General features: G+C 28.9%; 1 protein-coding gene and 1 long non-coding RNA gene across 2 annotated transcripts; both read right to left on the bottom strand.

Moving 5' to 3' along the window:
• Positions 1-881: 881 nt before the first annotated feature.
• Positions 882-10,389, bottom strand: LOC123272726. The gene is made up of 3 exons (XM_044739728.1): positions 10,325-10,389; positions 9,967-10,170; positions 882-1,223 (listed from the first exon to the last, which is right to left on the bottom strand). Exons 2-3 carry the CDS (start codon positions 10,109-10,111, stop codon positions 946-948), a joined length of 423 nt encoding a protein of 140 aa, XP_044595663.1. The 5' UTR covers positions 10,112-10,170; positions 10,325-10,389; the 3' UTR covers positions 882-945.
• Positions 10,390-13,995: 3,606 nt separating this feature from the next.
• On the bottom strand, positions 13,996-14,741 carry LOC123272732. The gene is made up of 3 exons (XR_006511140.1): positions 14,611-14,741; positions 14,463-14,508; positions 13,996-14,088 (listed from the first exon to the last, which is right to left on the bottom strand). It is a non-coding gene; the product is annotated as an uncharacterized LOC123272732 (long non-coding RNA).
• Between the last annotated feature and the right edge of the window lie 7,018 nt (positions 14,742-21,759).

Here is a 21,759-nt window from a genome sequence, read left to right on the forward strand (position 1 = left end):
TCCGGAAATTTAATGACTCACTTTTCACTCAAAAATTAAATTTTATGAATTTCACATGATCCAGTAGAATTTTATAGAACTATATTAAGCGTTGTATATTCTCAAAATTCATACAACAATGTGTTATATCTTAAAATTCAATAACTTTATTGAACCTAAAAAAAAATATATCGACGTTTTTTTTTTCTTATGAGCGTAATTAATCAATGAGAGAAACAATATTTTCTTTTCACTTCAATCATTGTCTTTGAATTGAGAGAGGTAATTGAGCTAAAAATTTTTCATTATTTTTTTGACTTCCCGCTAAGAAAATTGAAAATTTTCAAAAATCGGGAAGTTTTTTTTAGTGTTCATAGATTTAATAATTCTGTAAATATTTTTGATAGAATACTTAATATCTAATATTAATGTCATTACTGTCAACTTTCATTTTAATTTAGGATAGTTTGGATCTATTAAAACATTCAATAGGATAAGTTATAAAAAAAAATTTTTATTATAATTTTGCGAAAATTAAAAGATTCAATATTGATGACATTCGAGTCAAAATTAAATTCATTTTTGACCTATACTTGAACGTTATGAAATAAATGTACCCAGTTGTTTATCTTCGGTGTCAAACATTTATTTTTGTAGAATTTTATTCTTATTCTTATTTCATACAAACGAAAAACACTTAGAAAAATTTAAATTAAAAAACAATAAAACTTTAAAAGTAATATTAAACTTTGTTATCAAAAGTTAGCTTCATATTATTTAAGAATGAAAATAATTTATATAAACTATATTCAGAAGAAAACATATCAGAGGTTTTTTTTTTTTTTTAGTAAATTTAACATAATATAAAAATAAAAATCATTTCAATAAACGACTATCGCTGGAAAAAAATTAACTATAAGATATTAAATTTTTTCAAAAGTTTCTTTCCTGCAAAGTTAACTATCTTCAATTTTGTGGCTCGTTGTTTTCCTGTTGTCTTCTTTCTCGTTGACGATTCCCGTTGTTACTGTTGACATTATTACCATCTCCTTCTCTTTTTTTCTCTTTTTCTTGCAATCGTCGCAATTTAGCCTTTTGACTTCTCAATTCTTTTTGCTCTGCAGTCAACGGTGGTCTACGTTCATTTTTCAAATTGTCAGATAACCATTTTTTTATGTTACTAAAATCATTGTCTGGGTTGGCCTTGTCAAAAGTACGGCCTTTCTGAAGTAGCTTGCAGATTTCTGTAAGGAAATTCTAAATTTAGTTTTATTTCATAATAAACTTCAAAGGTTTTGATTTACTTGATATAAGTTACTTATCACTAAATAAAATTATGGTTTCATAAAAGAGATCAGAATAAAATAGTTAACAATAAGATTGATTATTTTTTAAAATTTTTCTGACATAACTTTTGTTTTAATGTAATTTTTAACTTTCGTTTTCAATTTTCTAGCAGTTACTTTTGTTTATATACTATTGTATATGGGTTGTTCCATGTTAGATCGATAAGTAGTTGGAATTGAGCTCTTTGAATTTGGATGAATTTTGGCGGGGAGCTTTCTATTATTATGTAAAAAAATTCTACTAAAGAAAATAAATTTTTTTTTTTAATAATTATGTGAGATTTAAAATTATATTATTATCTCAGTTTTTAATTTTTCAAAATTTTCATTTTGATTGTTGGCATGAATTATTTCATTCAAATAATTTTATGAAATACTTTTTACTAATATGTAAATCCAGTTACTCAATTTTTAGAAATTTATTTACTGAGAAAAAAATTTAAAAAGAACTTCACATGTAAAAAAGTATAAAAACTATTAGAGCAATCGTTGAAGAATTATTTTGTTTCAGTTCTTATTTAATGAATGAAAAATGAAAAATTGTTAAACGTCTGCTTATTTCAGTATCATCTCACTAATTAAGTAATTACTAAATATCCTGAAATTTTAAGACATGCGTTCCTTTCGTTTCGGTTAACTGAATGTGATAAATTTATGTTTGATGTAATATGTAATAATAGATAATTATATGATAATTAAATGATTATACACATTTTATAAGGCGTATATAACATTGGATACAATTAAAATCTATCCATCTATGTATGTATTAAAAGACAATTCACTACCAAAATTTATCTACATTGAAAGAGGTGTCGATAAATCGTTAAGTTACAGATTTACGAGAGAAAAGAAAAATTCAGTAGCTATAGAAGATATATTTGATGGTCAGGTATATAGAAATCTCTGTTCATCTGGAAATTTCTTGGACAATCGATGGAATTTTACACTAACACTCAATACAGACGGATGTCAAGTATCTAAATCATCTAAGGCTAGTGCATGGCCCGTTTACTTACAGATAAATGAATTATCTCCACATTTGCGTAAAAAACACATGCTTCTAGCTGGAGTTTTTGTAGATGTATGCCATCCATCATTGAATCTTGTATTGCGTCCGATAGTCAATGAATTACAAGCATTGTATGAAACTGGAATCGTTTGGAAGACCTCAGAAGGTAGAAAAGTTACATCGAAATTCGTAGTGACAACCTGTAGTGTAGATTCTCCCGCTAGAGCTCTGATAATGAGAATGAAACAATTTAACGGTTATAATGGATGTTCGTTTTGTTACGCCGAAGGAGAACATCACGGGAACAAACATATATATCCTACAAATCACTGTTTCGGAAATCTGCGGACGGATGAAGAAATGAGAGGTGACATGCTGACAGCCTTTGAAACACAGACAACTACTCGTGGTATTAAAGGAATTTCTTCTTTAGCTGGTCTACCAGAATTCGATCTGAGTAATGGTCTTGCTGTTGATAGTTTGCATGCAGTTTTCTTGGGAGCAGCAAAACAACATACAAATATATTCCTTACAACAACAGATTCTGAATTTTATATTGGAGATCCGACTTCTAAAGCAAGAATTGACAAACGCTTGTTGTCTATAAAACCTCCTTCGCGCCGCTCTCGTTTGCCACAGACATTAGATACTTTTAATAATTGGAAAGGTTCAGAGCTAAGAAACTGGTTGGACTATGCTGCACCATGTTTGGATGGCATATTGGACTCAAAATACATCAAACATTTTGCTCTTCTTTCTCAAGCTGTGCATTACTTAAATAGTGATTCTATAACAAGAGCTGATCTTGAGAACGCTAAAAATCTCATAGAAAGATATGTAACACAATTCGAAGAATTTTTTGGGTTGGATCACATGAGTTTCAATATTCATTTATTAACTCATTTGGTCAACACAATTGAAAATTTGGGTCCAATGTGGGTACACAATGCTGCAATATTTGAATCTTGGAACAAGAAAATTATGGACAAAGTAACAAGTCCGCATGGTAGAGCCGACCAAATAGTAACAAGATTTTTAATGAGCAAGTTTATAGAATCAGCAGTTTATTCGCTATGAGTGTGACTGCAGCGCCAGTCAAAATATGAACTACGGGAGGCTGTCAGAGTATGTTTTTATACGTATGTCAATAGCAAGAAACATAAAAATAAATAAATTTTATAAATAATTGTAAAAAAAAAAGTTATAAAAAATATGTGACAATTTTATACACCGATAGAAGGATTTGTTTGTTAATGAATATTTTTTAACTGTTAGCAAATATTTATTTAAAATCAAAAGCAAAAATAGCATTTTCTTTTGACACTTTTTATAATCCTATAGCTGGAATACATGATAATAATTCAATTCACTAAATAAATTAACCTTTTTAATATTTATAAATACAAAAGATAATTATGAGCTATGATAGAATTCGGTATTTTACAATAAACGTTATTATAATGTAATATAATTAATACAAATAATTTATAAAAATGATTTTTGTTTATAAGAAATCTTCATATCATATGATATTACAAGCAAAACAAATTCACTCAACAAAATATTTATTAACTGTTAATAAATATTCGTTAACTATTAATAAATAGTTATTAACTATTAATAAATGTACTTTCCTACCAAATAAATATTTATTGAATGTTAAAAATATTTATTAAAGTTTAATAAATTAAATAATTGTCTTCAAATAAATTAAATTATTAATAGTTAATAAATCCTTTTATCAGTGTAATAATTGCAGTTTTGTTTTTTAGTTAAACGAATCAACAACAAGTACGTATAATGATAAAAAATAAAAAAGATTGCAGTAAATATTTCTGCTGGTATTTTTTAAGACACAACAACTCTGGTGTCTCATTTTTTTTTAATTTATTAAAATTAAAACAAAATAAATACTTCCACGTGTACTTACTTACAATTTTAGGAATAATAGCCTCCCGTAACTCCGAAAGTAACCACTGCGAACGCTTCAGTCGATTTCATTTCCCCTACCATCCCTGTTGAAAATCTCCAATAAGATCCCATCAAAAGCGACAAAAGCCACTTAGAAACCAATAAAATTTATGGGTTTCTAAGTGGCTTTTGTCGCTTTTGATGGGATCCTATTGGAAATTTTAAACAGGGATGGCTTCACTCAGAGCGAATAGTGATGTCATTTCTGCTGATACAAAGAAATTCATATGTGACACAATGAAAATACCTTACTTAAATGATGACACCGTAAGAAATAAAAATTTTCAAACCATAAGCAGCCCTGATGCTATAACACTGAAAGAAGCAGAACTCAACATACTTCAAGAAATGGGTTATGTGCTAAAAAACTCTCCAACTTCATACGCTAAAATCAAAGTAAATGGAATGGAATACAACAGAAAAAACGACAATGATAATAAATTTTGTAATTCAATAATATCCTACAATAATAGTTTTGGAGAAATACTAGCAATTATAGATTTTGAGAACGAAGATGATCGTAAAGTTCAAGGTTTCTTTGTAAAAGTATATAGAGTGAAAAAAAATGCGTATGGTACTAATTATATCAAAGAAGTGGAAATAAGCAATGATATAAATTTTGTAAACAACTTTAAATTAATAAGGCCAGCTACTCAAATCTGTACAGACATTGGAATCTTTGTTTTTGAACTCCCCAATTTTTGGGAAACAGATTAGTAATAAAATGACTTGTTATGGTACTAACTATTATAAAATTATAAGATAATTACAGGTAAAAATAGATACAAAAATATATATTTAAAAGGATACTTTCTAAAATATGAGTAAGTTGAAGAAGCATTAAAAATTTAACTTTACTAAAATAAATACATTAAATAACACAGAAATAACACTGAAAATGTACTTTAACTTTTAGGTTTTATTTTAATTTCGATAATAATAAGAAAATGTATATCTAATAATATAATTAAGGTCATATTTGTATGAATTTTTATCTGTCTACTACTTTATAAGCTATCAAATATTGTCATTAGAAAAAATTACTTTTATGTTATACATTAAATTTTAATCGAAATAAAAAATTTTGTAAATATTTCTGAAAATTTTAAGTTACCATTATTTGACAGAAAATTTTAAATTCTTCATGGAATTGTATCGGATTTTTATTATTTTCGTACTGAATTTAAAATTAGTTGTATAAAGCAAAATTTTATCAACTTTTTATTTTATTGTAAAATTAAAATGGAACAGATTATAGGTACCCGAGTCGAAATTTCGATCGGATATTGAACCTCCTGATCCGAAATTGATCGTACTTTGAGCTCCATGGTCCGACTAGTTCGTATATTGAACTTCCTGATCCGAAATTGATCTTACTTTGAGCTCCATGGTCCGACTAGTTCCGATTTTGAACGTCTTGGACGTACTGTTTACCGAGAAATCGGATTTTGAACTCCTCGGTCCGACCGTTCATCGAGAGATCCGACTTTAAACCTTCAAGTCCGATAAAAGTAATAAATAAAATTTTATTAATTATAAATAATTATTGAACAAATTAAACTAATCACAAAAATAATTTTTGTCCATATTAACCTGTAACTTTCATGGATTTATTCTATTTATTTATACATTTATTATGTTTTTATAATTCCTCAAGCGCAATATAATTTGTGTTAAATTAAATTTTTCGAGAAATAGTTCAATTTATTTTTTTTTTTTTTTTCAAAATCCTATGAATATATAAAGATAATATTATAATATGTGTTGAAATTAAGAAATTTTAAACACATACATCAAAAATATATTTACATTATAAAATACATCAGTTTTAAAAAATGTAAAAAACCTACACTGATAGAAGGATTTATTTGTATTAAAAAATATTTGTTAATAGTTAACAAATCATTTATTAGAGACCATTTTTTAGTATTAAACAAATATTTCTTAGTATTTAAAATCATTCGTTTGTATTTAATAAATCTGATATTCATTTATTAAATATTAATAAATCTTTTTAAATACTAAAAAATATTTGTTAAGGACTAAAAAGTGGTCTCTAATAAATGATTTGTTAAATATTAACAAATATTTTTAACTATAAACAAATCCTTCTATCAGTGTACTAGAAAATACTATTAAAAATAATTATTTATTCCTTACAAACAATTTTTTCACAATATATATTCTTCAAATAAAGATGTAATTATAATAAATTCATACATATTTTTAATTAAAAAAAAATAAGTCTTAAATATATTTCTGATGTAATGTTTAATACATCAAATGTAATTAGATTTTTGGCAAAAATCGTGATAAAACTTCATGGATACTTCTATTATTCTCGTTCCGTGTTATTTATCGGTACTGCTTCATAGATTTGTGTCTGAATTTTTACACGCTTTTTATAAGCTTCATTTGTATGTTTGTTTGTAACCGACTCCTGTGAACTTGATTTTGACCCACTTCAAACGGTCAGATTTCATTTAAACTTCGTAGACTTATCGAGGACCGATGACAATACATTAATTTGATGAGATTATTCCATTATCCTAATTAAGATCGTCAAGATTGAATGATTTTTTCACGCATCCTTCGCGTGAGAGCAAGAGAGATAGGGCAAGCGCGTGGTCTTGCGTATGCGTACCATTTTGATTCGAGCACTCGGCTCGGCACAATAGTCAAGGCAATAGTCATAATTATAGTTACTAATAGTAATCACGGAATTAATAGTAGTTTAAAATAAATAAACCAAACTAAAAAGTAGAAACTAAATAATAGTTTAAAAAACTAAAAAAAAACGCTTTTTATAGAAAACCAAACTAAAAAATAGAAAATAAATTTGAATTAAGAATAATGTAAAAAATTTTAATAAATATAAATTAATAATAGTGTAAATAAGAAAAAAATGTATTTTATTTTAAAAAAAGCGTGGGGTGCTTTTTAAGCTATTGTCCACTGATAGAAGGATTTGTTTATAGTTAAAAATATTTGTTAATATTTAACAAATCATTTATTAGAGACCACTTTTTAGTCCTTAACAAATATTTTTTAGTATTTAAAAAGATTTATTAATATTTAATAAATGAATATCAGATTTATTAAATACAAACGAATGATTTTAAATACTAAGAAATATTTGTTTAATACTAAAAAATGGTCTCTAATAAATGATTTGTTAACTATTAACAAATATTTTTTAATACAAATAAATCCTTCTATCAGTGTCGAAATAATAATCCTTCTACTTATATCTGTCAATAAAACATTTATAACTATTGACACCATGCACCCTACGCTTTTTACAATAAAGTACATATTTTTCTTATTTACACTATTGTTAATTTACATTTATCCAAATTCATTTTCTCTTTTTTAGTTTGGTTTTCTATAAAAAGCATGTTTTTAGTTTATTTTAAACTTATTACTTATTAAATTAAATTTAATTACTTATTAAACTATATTACTTATTATATAGAAGCAAGGTGCTGCTAATGATTCTACCGCGACACCTTCAATGTTTTCAATTTTATCGCACTTACATAAGAATGATCTTCTATCATTTAAAAAATTATCACCATTAGCAACAAATACGTTATTTGCAACTACTCCACGAATAATAGTAAAGTGATGATTAATTTTACAATTACGAATGTTTTGTAAATAAATACAGCATGATCATTGCATAAAACAATAAATCAGTCCAAATTGGAGATGGTTATTTTTTTTAGATATTGCAACACTGAAGATTGTGTTTGCAAGTTATCTTTATACATTTCAGAGACATATAGCTTATTCTTTTTCATAAGCCTCAAGTATAGTCTTATAGTAATACTATCAATTAATAACTCACTTCATTGAATTTCAAGCATAATTATTAATGGAATATCAAAATTTTCAAGACACTTGTAATTGGCAACACTGTAACAATTATCAGAAGTTTGATTCAAAATTTTTGTGTGTACTTTTTTGTCCTGACAAAAATTACGTACATTTTCATTTGCTGATAGTTGAATAAATTTTGTCATTATTATGAATTGGCTTTGAGATCTTGCTAGCTGCCTATCAATATGTCAGGTACCATGCAACAGTGTTAATATTTGATTATTCAGATCTTCGAATTCATAGCACGTATGAACCCACAAAAGTCCTAAATTTTTCACTGTCAGGTAAATGGATTAATGAGTGTATATTTAATTTATTATTTAACCAAAACAATTGCATATCGTTAAAATTGATTTGGTCTTAAAACAATTAAAATGTAATAAGTTACAGTTGAATTTTTAATACTCTAATTTTAAACATTAAAATCTAAAATAAGTTATTAAAAAATATACAGAACAATGTACAAAGTCTAAGGTAATATAAGATAAGAACTTAGTTCTTGCATTTTTAACTAATAAACATTTGTAAAAAATGGTTAATTTTCATCTAAACACAATATCAAGTAACATAAATTATATAAATGATAAACCGTCACCTTACAGATTTAGTTTATTAGAATGATGAGATGTGCATCACCTCATCGGTCGTACGGCGTAGGGGTTAGTTATCGGTCTGGCAATCGCGCGGCTTGGGTTCGAATCTCGGTTAGAACGAAATGCGATTTTCACTTTATTTCTATAATTAGCAATAGTTAGGTCTAAATTAAGAGTCAAATGGTATAACATTGCGTTACCTCTACATCAAAATCAAACTAAAAAAATGGCATTGAAAAATTCTTTTTTTATAAATTTTTAATCAAATGGCATGAGCCAGACTTAAAATTAACTATGGCCCAGTCCTGGTATTATTATTATTATTATCATTATAAAATACGATCAAGGCGTTCAAAATCGGACCGAATTTTTATTTCTGTCTGATCGTACTTTGGACTCCAGAGTGGTAAAAACGGAAATTTGTACCACTGTGGAGTTCAAAATACGATCAAATTTAACATGGAAATTTATCGTACTTTGAACTCCATGATCCGAAGTTGATCGTACCTTAGGAGGTTCAAAATACGATCAAAATTTCGACTCGGGTAGTCTTAAGACTTTCTTATTGTTATAACTAAATTAAATACAAAATCGTGAAGGTAAGGAAGTTTACTTAAAAATTCCCTTACTTTATAAAAGCAATACATTACTTAACTGTTATTTCAAAATAGATTTACTATAAATTGAATAAGCAAAAAAATATTCAATTCATATAAAAGTCAATATATCTGAGAAAATTAAAGAGCTGCATCCTGATTTTGAAATATTAAAGGTTATTTCAGTGTAAGTATGGTGTAATACCCGTTTTCTAAAAACATTTACCGCGGGATTCCAGTGTAGATAGGGTGTATACACGCATTTTTTAATTTACGGTATAATTTTAGTGTAGATACGGTGTAACCCAGACTGCTTAATTTTAGAGGGGGAACTCGGTGTAATCATCGTGTAAATCAGTAATTTTCTGTTGCCACTAGACTTACACTAAATTCTCACTGTAATACACCGTGTTACACCAGTGTAAATATGTTGTAATTTTTTCACATTTACACGGTGTGACTTTAGTGTTTTCGGTGTAATCGGATCCGCTAGGGTTCGAAAAATATTCAAATTTCATTGTTAAAAGTTAACATAATGTTGATTTTTAACAAATTATATAAAAAAGAATTAAATTTAAATTACATACTCTTATGTAGTGGAACCAACATCCTTTCAGGGAAACATCGAGAAAAGTTTGCCCGATCGTAGTATGAAGTGCAGAATCCCAATCGCAAACTATTGATTTGATATTTTCCTTTATACCTGAGATGCGTATTGACAAAGTTTTCCATATTTCCAGATATAAAGATTCGGAGGTTGATTCACAGAATATGAAGAGACTCGGTAATCCCTACAAGCACAATTGATATAGATGATAAATTATCATTTTAAAACCTGCAATAATAAATTGACAATAATTGATTGAACGAGAAACATTTAACTTCTTAACTACTGGTGCATTTCTTCTAGCTAATTTTTTTTATAAATAATATTCTGCAACTTACAATATTGCCTCGCCTTAAATAGATGATAAGTATCTGCGCCATCGTTGGCTTATCTGGAACACACTAAAAAATACAAATATTATTTTTTTTGAAACCTGAAAATTATGAAAATTATACAAACTTATGGCATCTGTAGTGCGATATTTTTTTTTAAATATTTCAAATTAAGGATACAGTGATTAATAAAAGATATCATTTTAATGTAAAAAAGCGTAGGGTGCTTTCAAATTAATGTTATAATGATTCTACTTGTATCAAAATAAAATATTTATATCAACGAATATCAAGCACCCCACACATAAATGGAAATAAAAATATCCCGGAACTGATTAAACGTCTCAACTTTATTGTATCTGATACTTATCTACGTGATCAAAAAATGTTGTAAATATCGTTAGTAAGATCTAAATTCTCTATGCGTGCTTCGATATATAGAATAATCAAAGCGATCAATAAATACACCGTAGATGTTGACATTTTTTGGGGGTTTGCACAAAATTTAGAAATTTTTTGTCCTCTATTCACAGATATTATTGGTTGTAAATAAATATAAGCTTAACATTCTACACATACAATATATATATTTTAAATACTCATTTCGAATTTCCAGAACTCATTTTCAATGTATAATAAATGTCGACTAACTTTTCTGAACGTTCGGGTGTTAAACGATTTCGAAGACAAGAATGAACAAATGACCTGTTTGAAAATAATCTTTCAATTTGTGCTGATGACGATAGAATGTTAATCAATCGTTGAGCTAATTGAGAAATTACTGGGTATGAGTTTTCGGCCATTTGCCAAAATAATTTTGGAGGGACATTTCCTTTTTTCAGTAATGATTCAAAAATTCCAACTTTATTTTCATAAGCTTCCATTTCATGATAAGATTCATTTAATTCATTCCTTATAAATTCAATAGCTTGAGAATAATATTTATCAGTATGACGAAACTGTTTTCCTTGGTAATCTGGATACAATAAATTCGCTGCTAATAAAATTCGAGTCAATACTTTGTCAATGCGTTTTTGGACAATTTCTTGAATTTTTTCATTCTCAGTCGGAACGTTTAATTTCATCCACTCTTCAGCTGCATCAGGTAAAGTAAAATTTGACTGTTGACATTTATTAATTAATGAACAAACTGGATCAGATAAAACGATGAAATTTTGTAATTTTGTTATTAAAGAATCATCGAAAATCTGATCATTCAAAGTAATCAATTTTTCTTTTTCTTGTTGTTTTGATTTTGTAAAAGACGGATTGTTTAATTTATTACTGATAATTTTTGTCATTATATTTTAATTTTTTAAGCAACACCGAAACGCATCACGATAACTGCACCAACGAGTTTTGCAAGCCAATTTAATTTTTGTTCCTCCGTTTTCTATTATCTCTCGTTCTAAATTAGAAGCTTTGAATGTACGTAAAATGGTATTTATAGATTCTGCAAATGATTTATCAATAAGGTCCTTGACAAGTAAATTTCCATGATGACTGCTGCATCCTGCATGCCATAAATTTACAGCTTTACCCATTGCTGTCATAACTGGAGCGTTATCAGAAACTACGGCATAAATGGTTTTATTATAATTTGTTTTGGCTATTTCGACAGCTTCTTCAATAACTTTAGTTTTGTTGTGTATCTTCAGATAACAATGTGAAATCCCAAGAGTTTAAAAAAAAACTTGGTTCATTTGCTGTATGAATAATACATACAACATTTTTAGTATTTGCAACCGAATTTTTCCAACCATCTATCACTATTACTCCTTCTGACTGATCCATTTTTGTGTGTTCACTTGAAATTTTGCTGTGTAATTTATTTAACAACGTATTGGAGAGAGTTTTTCTGCATGGCAGATGATACTTCGGATTTAACGACTTAACAAACTCTTTAAACGGAATTGATTCAACAATACTAAACAGAAGATTGCATCCTACGAAAAATTTCACAAGTTTCATCAATACCCGGGAAAAAATGATCAGGACTGATCAGACCTGTTCATATCTGATCAGGCCTGAAATTAGACCTGAGCAGACCTGTTCATATCTGATCAGGCCTGAAATTAGACCTGAGCAGGCCTGTTCATGTATGATCAGGCCTGAAATTATACCTGATCAGACCTGTTCATGCCTGCTCATGCCTGTTCATGTCTGAAGCATTAAATACGCTCAGACCTGATCAGACCTGTTCATGCCTGCTCATGTCTGTTCATGTCTGAAGCGTTAAATACGTTCAGATCTGATCAGACCTGTTCATGCCTGCTCATGTCTGTTCATGTCTGAAGCCTTAAATACGCTCAGACCTGATCAGACCTGTCCATGTCTGATATCTAGCCAACACTGAGAGACAATTTTATTTAATAGTAATGAAATTTTATTACTATTTAATAAAACGTTTATTTGGCTAATCCCAAATAAAAATTTATTAAATATTAATTAAATTGCCTTAAATACTAATACAAATTTTATTAAATACTAATAAATGTTTCTTAGTATGTAATGAATATTTATCTACATGTAATATAAAGAAAATTCATTAATCAACTAACTAACAAGTATTGATCAGTAATTAATTGAATAAATAATTAAGTAAAATTGAATTTTGTCGGAACTATATTTTGAAATACAAAGTCTACAACTGTTGTTATCCGAGTGGATGTTAATTTTTATGCACTTAAATTTAAAAATTTCACAAATGAATCGATAAGAGTTAGACATTATTTAATAAAATGAAAACAGAAGCAGAAAACCAGACAATGTAGGGACGCATTTGTTAAAAATAAAGACTATGATTTCATAAATTCAATCGAATATTTATTTATTTTTATTATTTAAAATCTCTACATGTGATTCGTCATGAAGTAAACAAATAGGTTAGGTTAGGATGTCTTGTTAAAAAATCTTAATACTATTTATTAAAAGACTTTACTGTGAAAATATATTTGAATATATTATAATTAATTGATGAATATTAATTTTTTTTTTTTTTGAGATTATTTCTTTTCATGACTTAATATTCGTATTAATGACAGCAAACGAAAGCGTCGTTCGTGGTTATTTTAATAAACACATATTAGTATTTAAGAAAATTTTATTAAATACTTATGAAATTTTATTAAATACTAATATAATTTTATTTATATGAAATATAATTTTATTAATATTAACTAAATTTTTTTTCAAGTCCAAATAAACTGTTTTATTACTATTGAATAAAATTTTCTCTCAGTGTAGAACCATATGTTAATGGAGCGAAAAAAAATACGTAGCCGTTCCGAATAAATCACTGTAATATATGATTAATTATTAATAATTAATAAATTAGGTATAGAACTCCGTTAACTATAAGGATAAATCATGTATAAAATTTGAATTACTTGAACTAGCTCGAAAGATACTCTCAAGTTAAGATGAATCATTTGGTCAAGAGGTAAAGTGTCAGTCTGAAGAGCGCGAGGTGTACGGTTCGAATCCCCGTCGGCACCGATTTTTTTTTTTTTTATGGACCTGATCGAGTCAGACATGAACAGATCTGATCAGACCTGAACATGCCTGGCCAGGTCTGATCAGACCCGGTCATTTTTCATACCTGATCAGACCTGAAGACTCATGCCTGTTCATGTCTGATCAGATCTGATCATTTTTTCCCGGGTAGTTGATAAATCACTCCTACTATTTGATGAAATGCTTGAAGTCGCTTTAGATTGATTATCAAATGAAATATTAGCTGACCTTTCTTCAGAGGATCTACTTAGCACCTATATAAATGTAAAGAAAAATTTATTCAAAATAAAAAAAAATTTGTTTTTTTGAAAATATTCACTGAGAAAAAAAATACTTTTACTCAATTAACAATTTCTTGGTTCAAGAAATTCGATGAGATCAAATATTCTATTATTTTTAATTACTAATTTCTGAAGAGAAGAGCATCAATATTTATCTTTGGATAATAGATAAACAAGAAAATAGGTTTATTTAAATTAAGTAAAAATTATTTCAATCAATGTAACAAGTTCTTGAGCTAAGAATATATATTCTCGAAAATTTTCAAGAACATGAATTCTTGTATCAAGAAAATTTTCTTAATAAAAGTATTTTTTTTTCTCAGTGTAATTATCGCTTTGCAATATACCTTAGTTTTTCCCGAGGGATCAGTAGTTTTGGCAGCACATCTATTTCTGAAATAAGTGAAGAAAATACAAAATTAATTATCGAAAAATGACTAAAAAATTTTTTTTTAATTCAATGAAAATATAAATATTTATTGAATAACTATTTACCGATGACTTTGTAATCGAATTTGTGCAGTATTTTTTAACTTATAATTGCACTTTAAACATTGAGCAATATTTTTACCATTTAACTTTTCAATCACAAAATCATTTTCTTTAAAAATGATTGATAAATTTTTTTTTTTAATGCACCCATTTTGAGATAAAATTAAAAGTTTAGATTAGTTATTGCGAAAACTGTTGAAAGACGGTTAGAATTTTAAAAATGTACAATCTCCAATGATAACCACCAGGTGGAATACGAATCGACGTATAATACCGGAATTTAAGTATTTTACGTAGTTTACGTAAAATACGTAGGAAACTGCTCGTTACGCGTAACTGCTCACCCCTAAGATAATATATAAGAAGGTATTCCAATCCTGCCATGCATGATGGGAAATGTGTCAAGCGGTCGCGCCACCACGAGTGTGTCAGACACACTAACCGGCAACTAAAGTATTTTCATGCTAACTCTCGCAATAATAATAAATTTTATTTAATAAATAATCATTGCATAAAAAAATTATTTTCACCCCCTAACAATAATAATAAATAATCATAATTAAATAAAAACCTTTAAATAACTTTTTTTATTGCATCCGTAAATTTTCCGGTTAAACCGGTTTTTCCTAAACGCAGTTTATCATTTACGTCTCACATCATTACAGTACGCTCTATTGTGGCGCCTACACTTTTTGATAACTTTTCATTTACCAAGTCCGGGTTCGAAACTCGGCAATTCTAATTTTTTTTTCTTTTTTTTTTTTTTTTTACAATTATTCTATAGTTTTATTATAATTTTTATTGTTCCAATAGATTCTCAGGTCTTATACTGAATGTATTATTATTATTTATTAATTATTAGTAAAAATAATTAGATTAGAGCTCGTCTAATAACAGGTAAGTAATTAGTATGTATACAGTCATTTTAATTTATTGAAACAAGTACTTTTTTTTAAGTTTATTGTGTAAAATATATGAAATTATTATTGATCAAATCAACAAATTCAACGTATTACAATAGAAAATATGATGGAAAGTATATATAGATAAAATATATTTATTCCAAGGACTAATATATGTATAAAATATTGTCACCCAGCAAGTAACTTTTAAAAATTGAAAGCCTCAATTTTATTGAGAAAGAAGAATAAATAATGTAGTATAATTAATTTATTTACGGACGGTTTTTGTTGACGTGCGCATATATGCGCTCTTAGAGCTGAAGACTGCAACATTGGGATTATCAGGTTGCACTGTAATATCTTTTGCGAGAACATGGAGTCGCAATGAGATAAATTTTCCGAGTATTTTGTCGCGAATACCATGACATTTTGGGAAGACTAATGATTGATCGGCAGTTTCCAGGACACTCTTCATTACTTTTTCATGCACAGATTGCAAATGGAGAAGAGATTTTCTGTAAGTAGCAAAAACTTCTTCCGCAGTCTTCAAAAGTGTATATACTGCCTCTGTCGGATGTTTCAAGTTTCCTCGATTTATTGCATCCGTCCAAGCCGTACTCGCGTTAGGCAAAGGAACTGAAGAGATTATTGCTGCCTCACAATCATTACAACCGTTCGCACAAGCAAACACTGCCCAACCACAAAGGTAATAAAGCCCATAGTTTTGTATTTCGGATAATTTACAATTTATCGGAATTTCAACGAAATTTTGTGAATCATCATTAGTAGTTTGGAGTTCAGTTTTTTTTTGCTTGAGAAATTCAATGTAGTACGGCTCATCATCGTCTTCATATGATGCAGACGCAGGGACACGTAAATACTGAGCCACTGCAATCAAGCGCATTCGGTAGCGTAATTGGCGAAGTTTAGGGTGAATATCACCACCAGCTCGAACCTGAGAAAATAAATTTTCTACAGAACTAGAAGTCTGACGCCCCATAAAAAGGTACTCCAATTTTTTTGTCAGAACTACCCGACCAGAAATTTAAGTTCGGCGGTGGTTCGTTTCGAATTAGGCATGCCGAATTCCAAGTTCGCGCCGAATCAGGAAGGCAAAGTTGGCCCACGTCCCGGAAGTAACGCAGTCGCGAGTTTGGGCCTAACTTGGCTTCCAACTTAGGCGGTGGTTTGGAAACCACACTTGCTGGTGACTATCCAAGCCTCATTCGATCCGAATTTGGCTACCTAACTAGGCAGCAATTCAGAAACTAAATTCGCACGGAAGAATCCAAATTGAATCCTTTTTTTGTTTTTAGCTATTGTTATTATAAAGCAAAAATTAATAATAATGAATGCTTATTTTTTTTTAATTTACTTTTTAAATTTTAAATATAAATATCGACTTTAGGATAAAATTTTTTAAATATTAAGTAAATAAAAAAATTTTTTTTTTTTTTATTTAGTATTATTTTTTTTATATTTTCGGTCATTTTTTTCGCTTTTTAGGGTTTTTTTTACTATGAAGAAGTTTTTTTTGATTGGTCAATTTTATGGGTCAAGGGGGAAGGAGATGATGGAGTTAGATACATTAGTCACACACAACACTTAAATTTACCTCACACTCGCCTTAAGAATAATTATTAATTATTAAAAATTTTACATGTTGAACGCGAGACTCGAACACTGTACCTGACGCACGAGAGCCCTATACCATACCGCGACACTACGCCGATGATGAGCGACCTCTTGCCTCAAGATACTTATAAGCCCGACACTTCGGCAAACATTCGGTTACCGTTGCAACGGTCGAGTTAGGAATTCCGATATTATACCTAAGTGAGGACTTGCCACAGACTTACCTAGTCAAGTTTCATTTTGATAGAGCAAGCTTCAGAATACCTTTAGTTACTGTTCGGTAAGCTTTTGGTTACCGTTATCTCGTATCAATTTGGCAATTTATGGCGTACCGAACTTAGGCATTGCCACAGGTTTGCCTAAATGGGCCCGAGCTTGGTGAATCGAACTTTGGTAAGCCTCTTTGGTTGCCGTTATTTCATAACAGTTTGGCAATCCATGACATACCGAACTTAAGCATTTCCACAGTTTTGCCTAAAGAAGCTCGATCGTGGTATGCCAAGTTTCGGTAAACCTTTGGTTACCGTTATTTCATAACAGTTTGGCAGCCCATGACATGCCGAACTTAGGTATTGCCACAGGTTTACCTAAGTAAGCCCGAGCTTGGTGAACCAAACTTCGGTAAGCCTTTAGTTACCATTATTTCGTACTAATTAGGCAATCCATGACATGCCGAACTTAGGTATTGCCACAGGTTTGCCTAAGTGAGCCCGAGCTTGGTGAACCAAACTTCGGTAAACCTTTGGTTACCGTTATTTCGTACTAATTAGGCAATCCATAATATGCCAAACTTAGGCAATGCCAAACTATTACGAGATTACATCGAATGTGGAATTCTTTTGGCATACCAATGTTCGGCTTGCCTAATTTAAAACAAATAAGATCCGAATTGGGCTAGCCTAAGTTCGGAAAGCCAACTTCGCCCCGAACTAATTTTTCGGCATGCCTCACTAAAATTCTAGTCGGGTAGATCTTCTCGTAATTTTAACGCAGTAGTAGTAGCCAGAATGATGCCCCGTTGTATCGGTTTCCATCTATTCCCTGTTGAAAACATCCAATACAGTCCCATACAGAACAATAGAATCTGTAATAGCTTATATGTAATCTATCTGGAGTAAAAAATTTCCAGATAGATTGAGATTTGGAATCTATTGGAATCTATATGTAAGTCCATCATAGCGGAGTTTCTTTATTAGAATTAATCGGATTATAATGTTATTTGTATTTGTATGGATCTTATCTGTACCTTACACTTAGGTTTGTATCTGTTCTTTTCGTAAGTCTATATGGACATAAAAACCTATCTGGATTTCCGAATGCGAAACAGAAAATTTTTTTAATGATTTTTAATGACAATTCCTCAATCGGAAAAAATTATGTATTCTACATGTAATAGCCACTCTGAAAATATCAGAATTTTTAAGTAATTCCATATAAACTGGAAATAAATAATTTATCTGCCAACACCAATAACACGACATTTTGGTCTATGTTATTTTATGAGCAGTTACGAACATAATCAAATAATGTATCCACTGGAATACCTTAGGAATTGCAGCGACAAAAACACATCAAAAAACAACATTTTTATTGGATTTTCCAGCTCTATACTAAGTTATTTTAAAGATTTTTATTTGTAAGTAACTATTGGAAAATACTTTAAAATTTAATAGATTCAAGCAGAATATCCATAGTGAAATTCTACAGCAGAAGTTAGTTTTTATTGGAGAATCCAGTTTTAAAATAGAAATAATTTTGATGTTTTTATTTATAAATTACGTTTAAGAGTGCCTCAGAATTATGTAATATTGATGATTATCCATATTTAATTTTTATCCCGTCTCATGAAATTCATGAGGATATCCATAGGTGTAGATGTGGGCTTTTATAGGTATATTCAACTTTATAATTGAAATAATTCAATGTATTTATGTCTGTAAATAATTATTAAAATTACCTCAAACCTCTATGAAATATAATGGACTATACAAATTGGATTTTTATGTCAGGTCTAATGTTATGTAAATGGATATACCCAGGCTTAGCTATTATATGTGCCTCTATACAAATATCCAGTCTTACATCAAGATTCCTTTTATATATTTTTATTTGCAAATTACAATCAAGAGTGTTTAACAAATATGTGATACTAAGTGGACTATCTAGATTGGATTTTTATTTCAAGACTAATGTTCTATATCTGAATAAATTACTCTGGCGCGCTGGCTGTCAATCGTTTTGAGAAATTTTTCTTCAGTTTCTGAAAAATAAGTCAATGACAAAAATTGATTGAAAACTATTTTTTGCTTAGACTTTTTTTTAAGAAACAAAAAACGATTTCAATAAACATTTGATAATTTACATTTAGATACTGTAGTATCTAGCGATGAAATTAAGTTAGCCGACATCTCAAATTTTTATATTTTTTTTTTATTGAAAAAATTATTACAAAAAAATAAGAAAAAAAAATTTCATTTGTAAAAAACTTGAATAACTTTAAGTGCAATTTTTAAAAAATATTTTTCGGTTCCAATTTAATAAGTGAAAAAAAAAAATAAAAATTAAGAACGTTGGCTAACTTTAGTATTGTTACCCAGATAGCAAAATGACGTATTAAGTTATTCCGAATGAGCTCAGATTTCTGATTTGGACGTCAGAGTCTACGTCTAAAAGACGTCTTTAAGACCTTCTGAAGAGGTCGAATGCGCCGCTTATTGTAGACTTTAAGAACTCATCAAAACGAGCTCTTAAAGAGCTCTTTTTTCTGAACTCGCACAGATGAATGATTTTTTATCTCTATACGCTATTATAATGATAACAATAATAAGAACACAACAAAAATAATATTAATAATAATAATAATAAAAGTAAATTATGAAAAATAATTCAGAGTTTCATGAAGCACCGATGCTGATTTCAAATGTTCGTTATTTTAGTTTGACCTAATATTGTCGGTTTAAAGAGAGACAGTGAAAATCGCAATTGCCGTAACTAAGATTCGAACCCGAGTCGCGCGCGTGCTAGATCGATACCTAGCCCCCTACGCTGTTCAAACGATATGTCGTTACACATCTCATTATTCTTATAAGCTAAGTTTATATAGTGATGAAATGTTGCGATCATTGTCTATATTATTTATTCTATTTGATACTGTGTATCGATAGAGAAAAAGTAACTTTTACGAATATTTATATACTAAAAAATATTCAAAAGTCTACTAAGTACTCCTTAAATGTAGAAAGTTCACATAATTTTTTCAGATTAGAATCAAATTTTATTATTTTATCTAAATTAGTTTGATTACGAACCAGATTTTAACATTATTACCTATTACTTCATAATATAATTTAAAATTTTTGAAAAATTTAATTAACCTGGATTAAGAGAAATGAGTTAACCTATGCCAAGTGTATATCTATATATTAATCTATTCAAATTGTTTTAAATCATTTAATTCGAATTATTTTTAATCATTTTCAATTTAATTTCTCAATCAGGAAAGTAATAAATGAAAAATGAATAAGATTTTGACAGCTTTATATTAAAAAGAAATTTGTGTTTTTGTTTATAATGTCTATAAGCTCATTATACGCAACTCAAAAAGAAGTCCAAAAAAGGGACTCAGTTAGATGTCAGAAAATTGACTCCAAACTTATGAGTTCATTAAGAGCTCTTAGTTCTGACCTCGTAAAAAAGAGCTCCTTAAGACGTCACATTAGGACTTCTATAAGAAGTTTTTTAAAAGACTTCATACTGAAATCTTTCTGACTTGGATGCTGACTGGGTATCTAGTGAGTAAATTGCAAGTAAACGCTCGAGAAGAAAAGAGAAAAAGTCATATGTGTAAAAAATATATTTACCCGCCAAAACGAAAGCACTGCAGCCACGTGGTAGTGAGGAAGGGGGTTACTCTATTCACGATCTGGCTTAGCCTGGAGTCCAGAGTCCAGGCCCTGGACTGTTAGTCAGTTGTTCTCTAAGAGTTGTGCGTATAAGAGCTTTTGTAAGAAGTCAGTGATTGTGTGTCAAATTTTGTTTCAAAAAATAAATTCCGTGGTAACAGCAGAAGGAGACGTAAAAAAATTTTATTTGTCAGAACGACGTAAAGAAAACTGTAAGTACAATTATAATTATAATATAAAATCCCACTTTCTTTGTTGACAAGATCAAAATTAATTTCATAAATCCATTGTGTTTGCCTTGTGATGAAATCCTTGTGAAAGAAAATTACTAATTTCTTTTATTGAAAAACTGAAATCTACTTTTATCTTGGTGTTTTTCAAATCAAAATTTCTTAATTTTTTAGCAAAATATTTCCAACAATCGATATTAAAACCTTAGTAGATTATGGGATTCTATAGTATTTTGCATGGAGTGCCAATTACAACATTAGAATCCGATAGGTTACAATAAAAACTTTCATTGTGTTACTGCACTGAAAAAAAAAATTCTTGACTGGAGAGTAAATTTTCTTGGCTCAAGAAAATATTGAGGAAAGTTGAAAATTTCTTGAATGAAGTCAAAGTTTCTTTGGCCAAGAAAATTTTCTTGAGTCAAGAAAATTTTTTCTTGCTCCAAAATAATTTTCGTTTTCCTTAAAATTTTCTTGGCGCAA

This window comes from Cotesia glomerata, linkage group LG10, assembly GCF_020080835.1.
Source record: "Cotesia glomerata isolate CgM1 linkage group LG10, MPM_Cglom_v2.3, whole genome shotgun sequence".
NCBI classification, from domain to species: domain Eukaryota; kingdom Metazoa; phylum Arthropoda; class Insecta; order Hymenoptera; family Braconidae; genus Cotesia; species Cotesia glomerata.

Coding starts and splice junctions, on each gene's coding strand:
- LOC123272726 (XM_044739728.1), bottom strand. CDS start 10,111: ATGGAAAACTTTGTCAATACGCATCTCAGGTATAAAGGAAAATATCAA. Junction 1,224..9,966: donor GTTGGTTCCACTACATAAGA/GTATGTAATTTA, acceptor ATTTCCTTACAG/AAATCTGCAAGCTACTTCAG.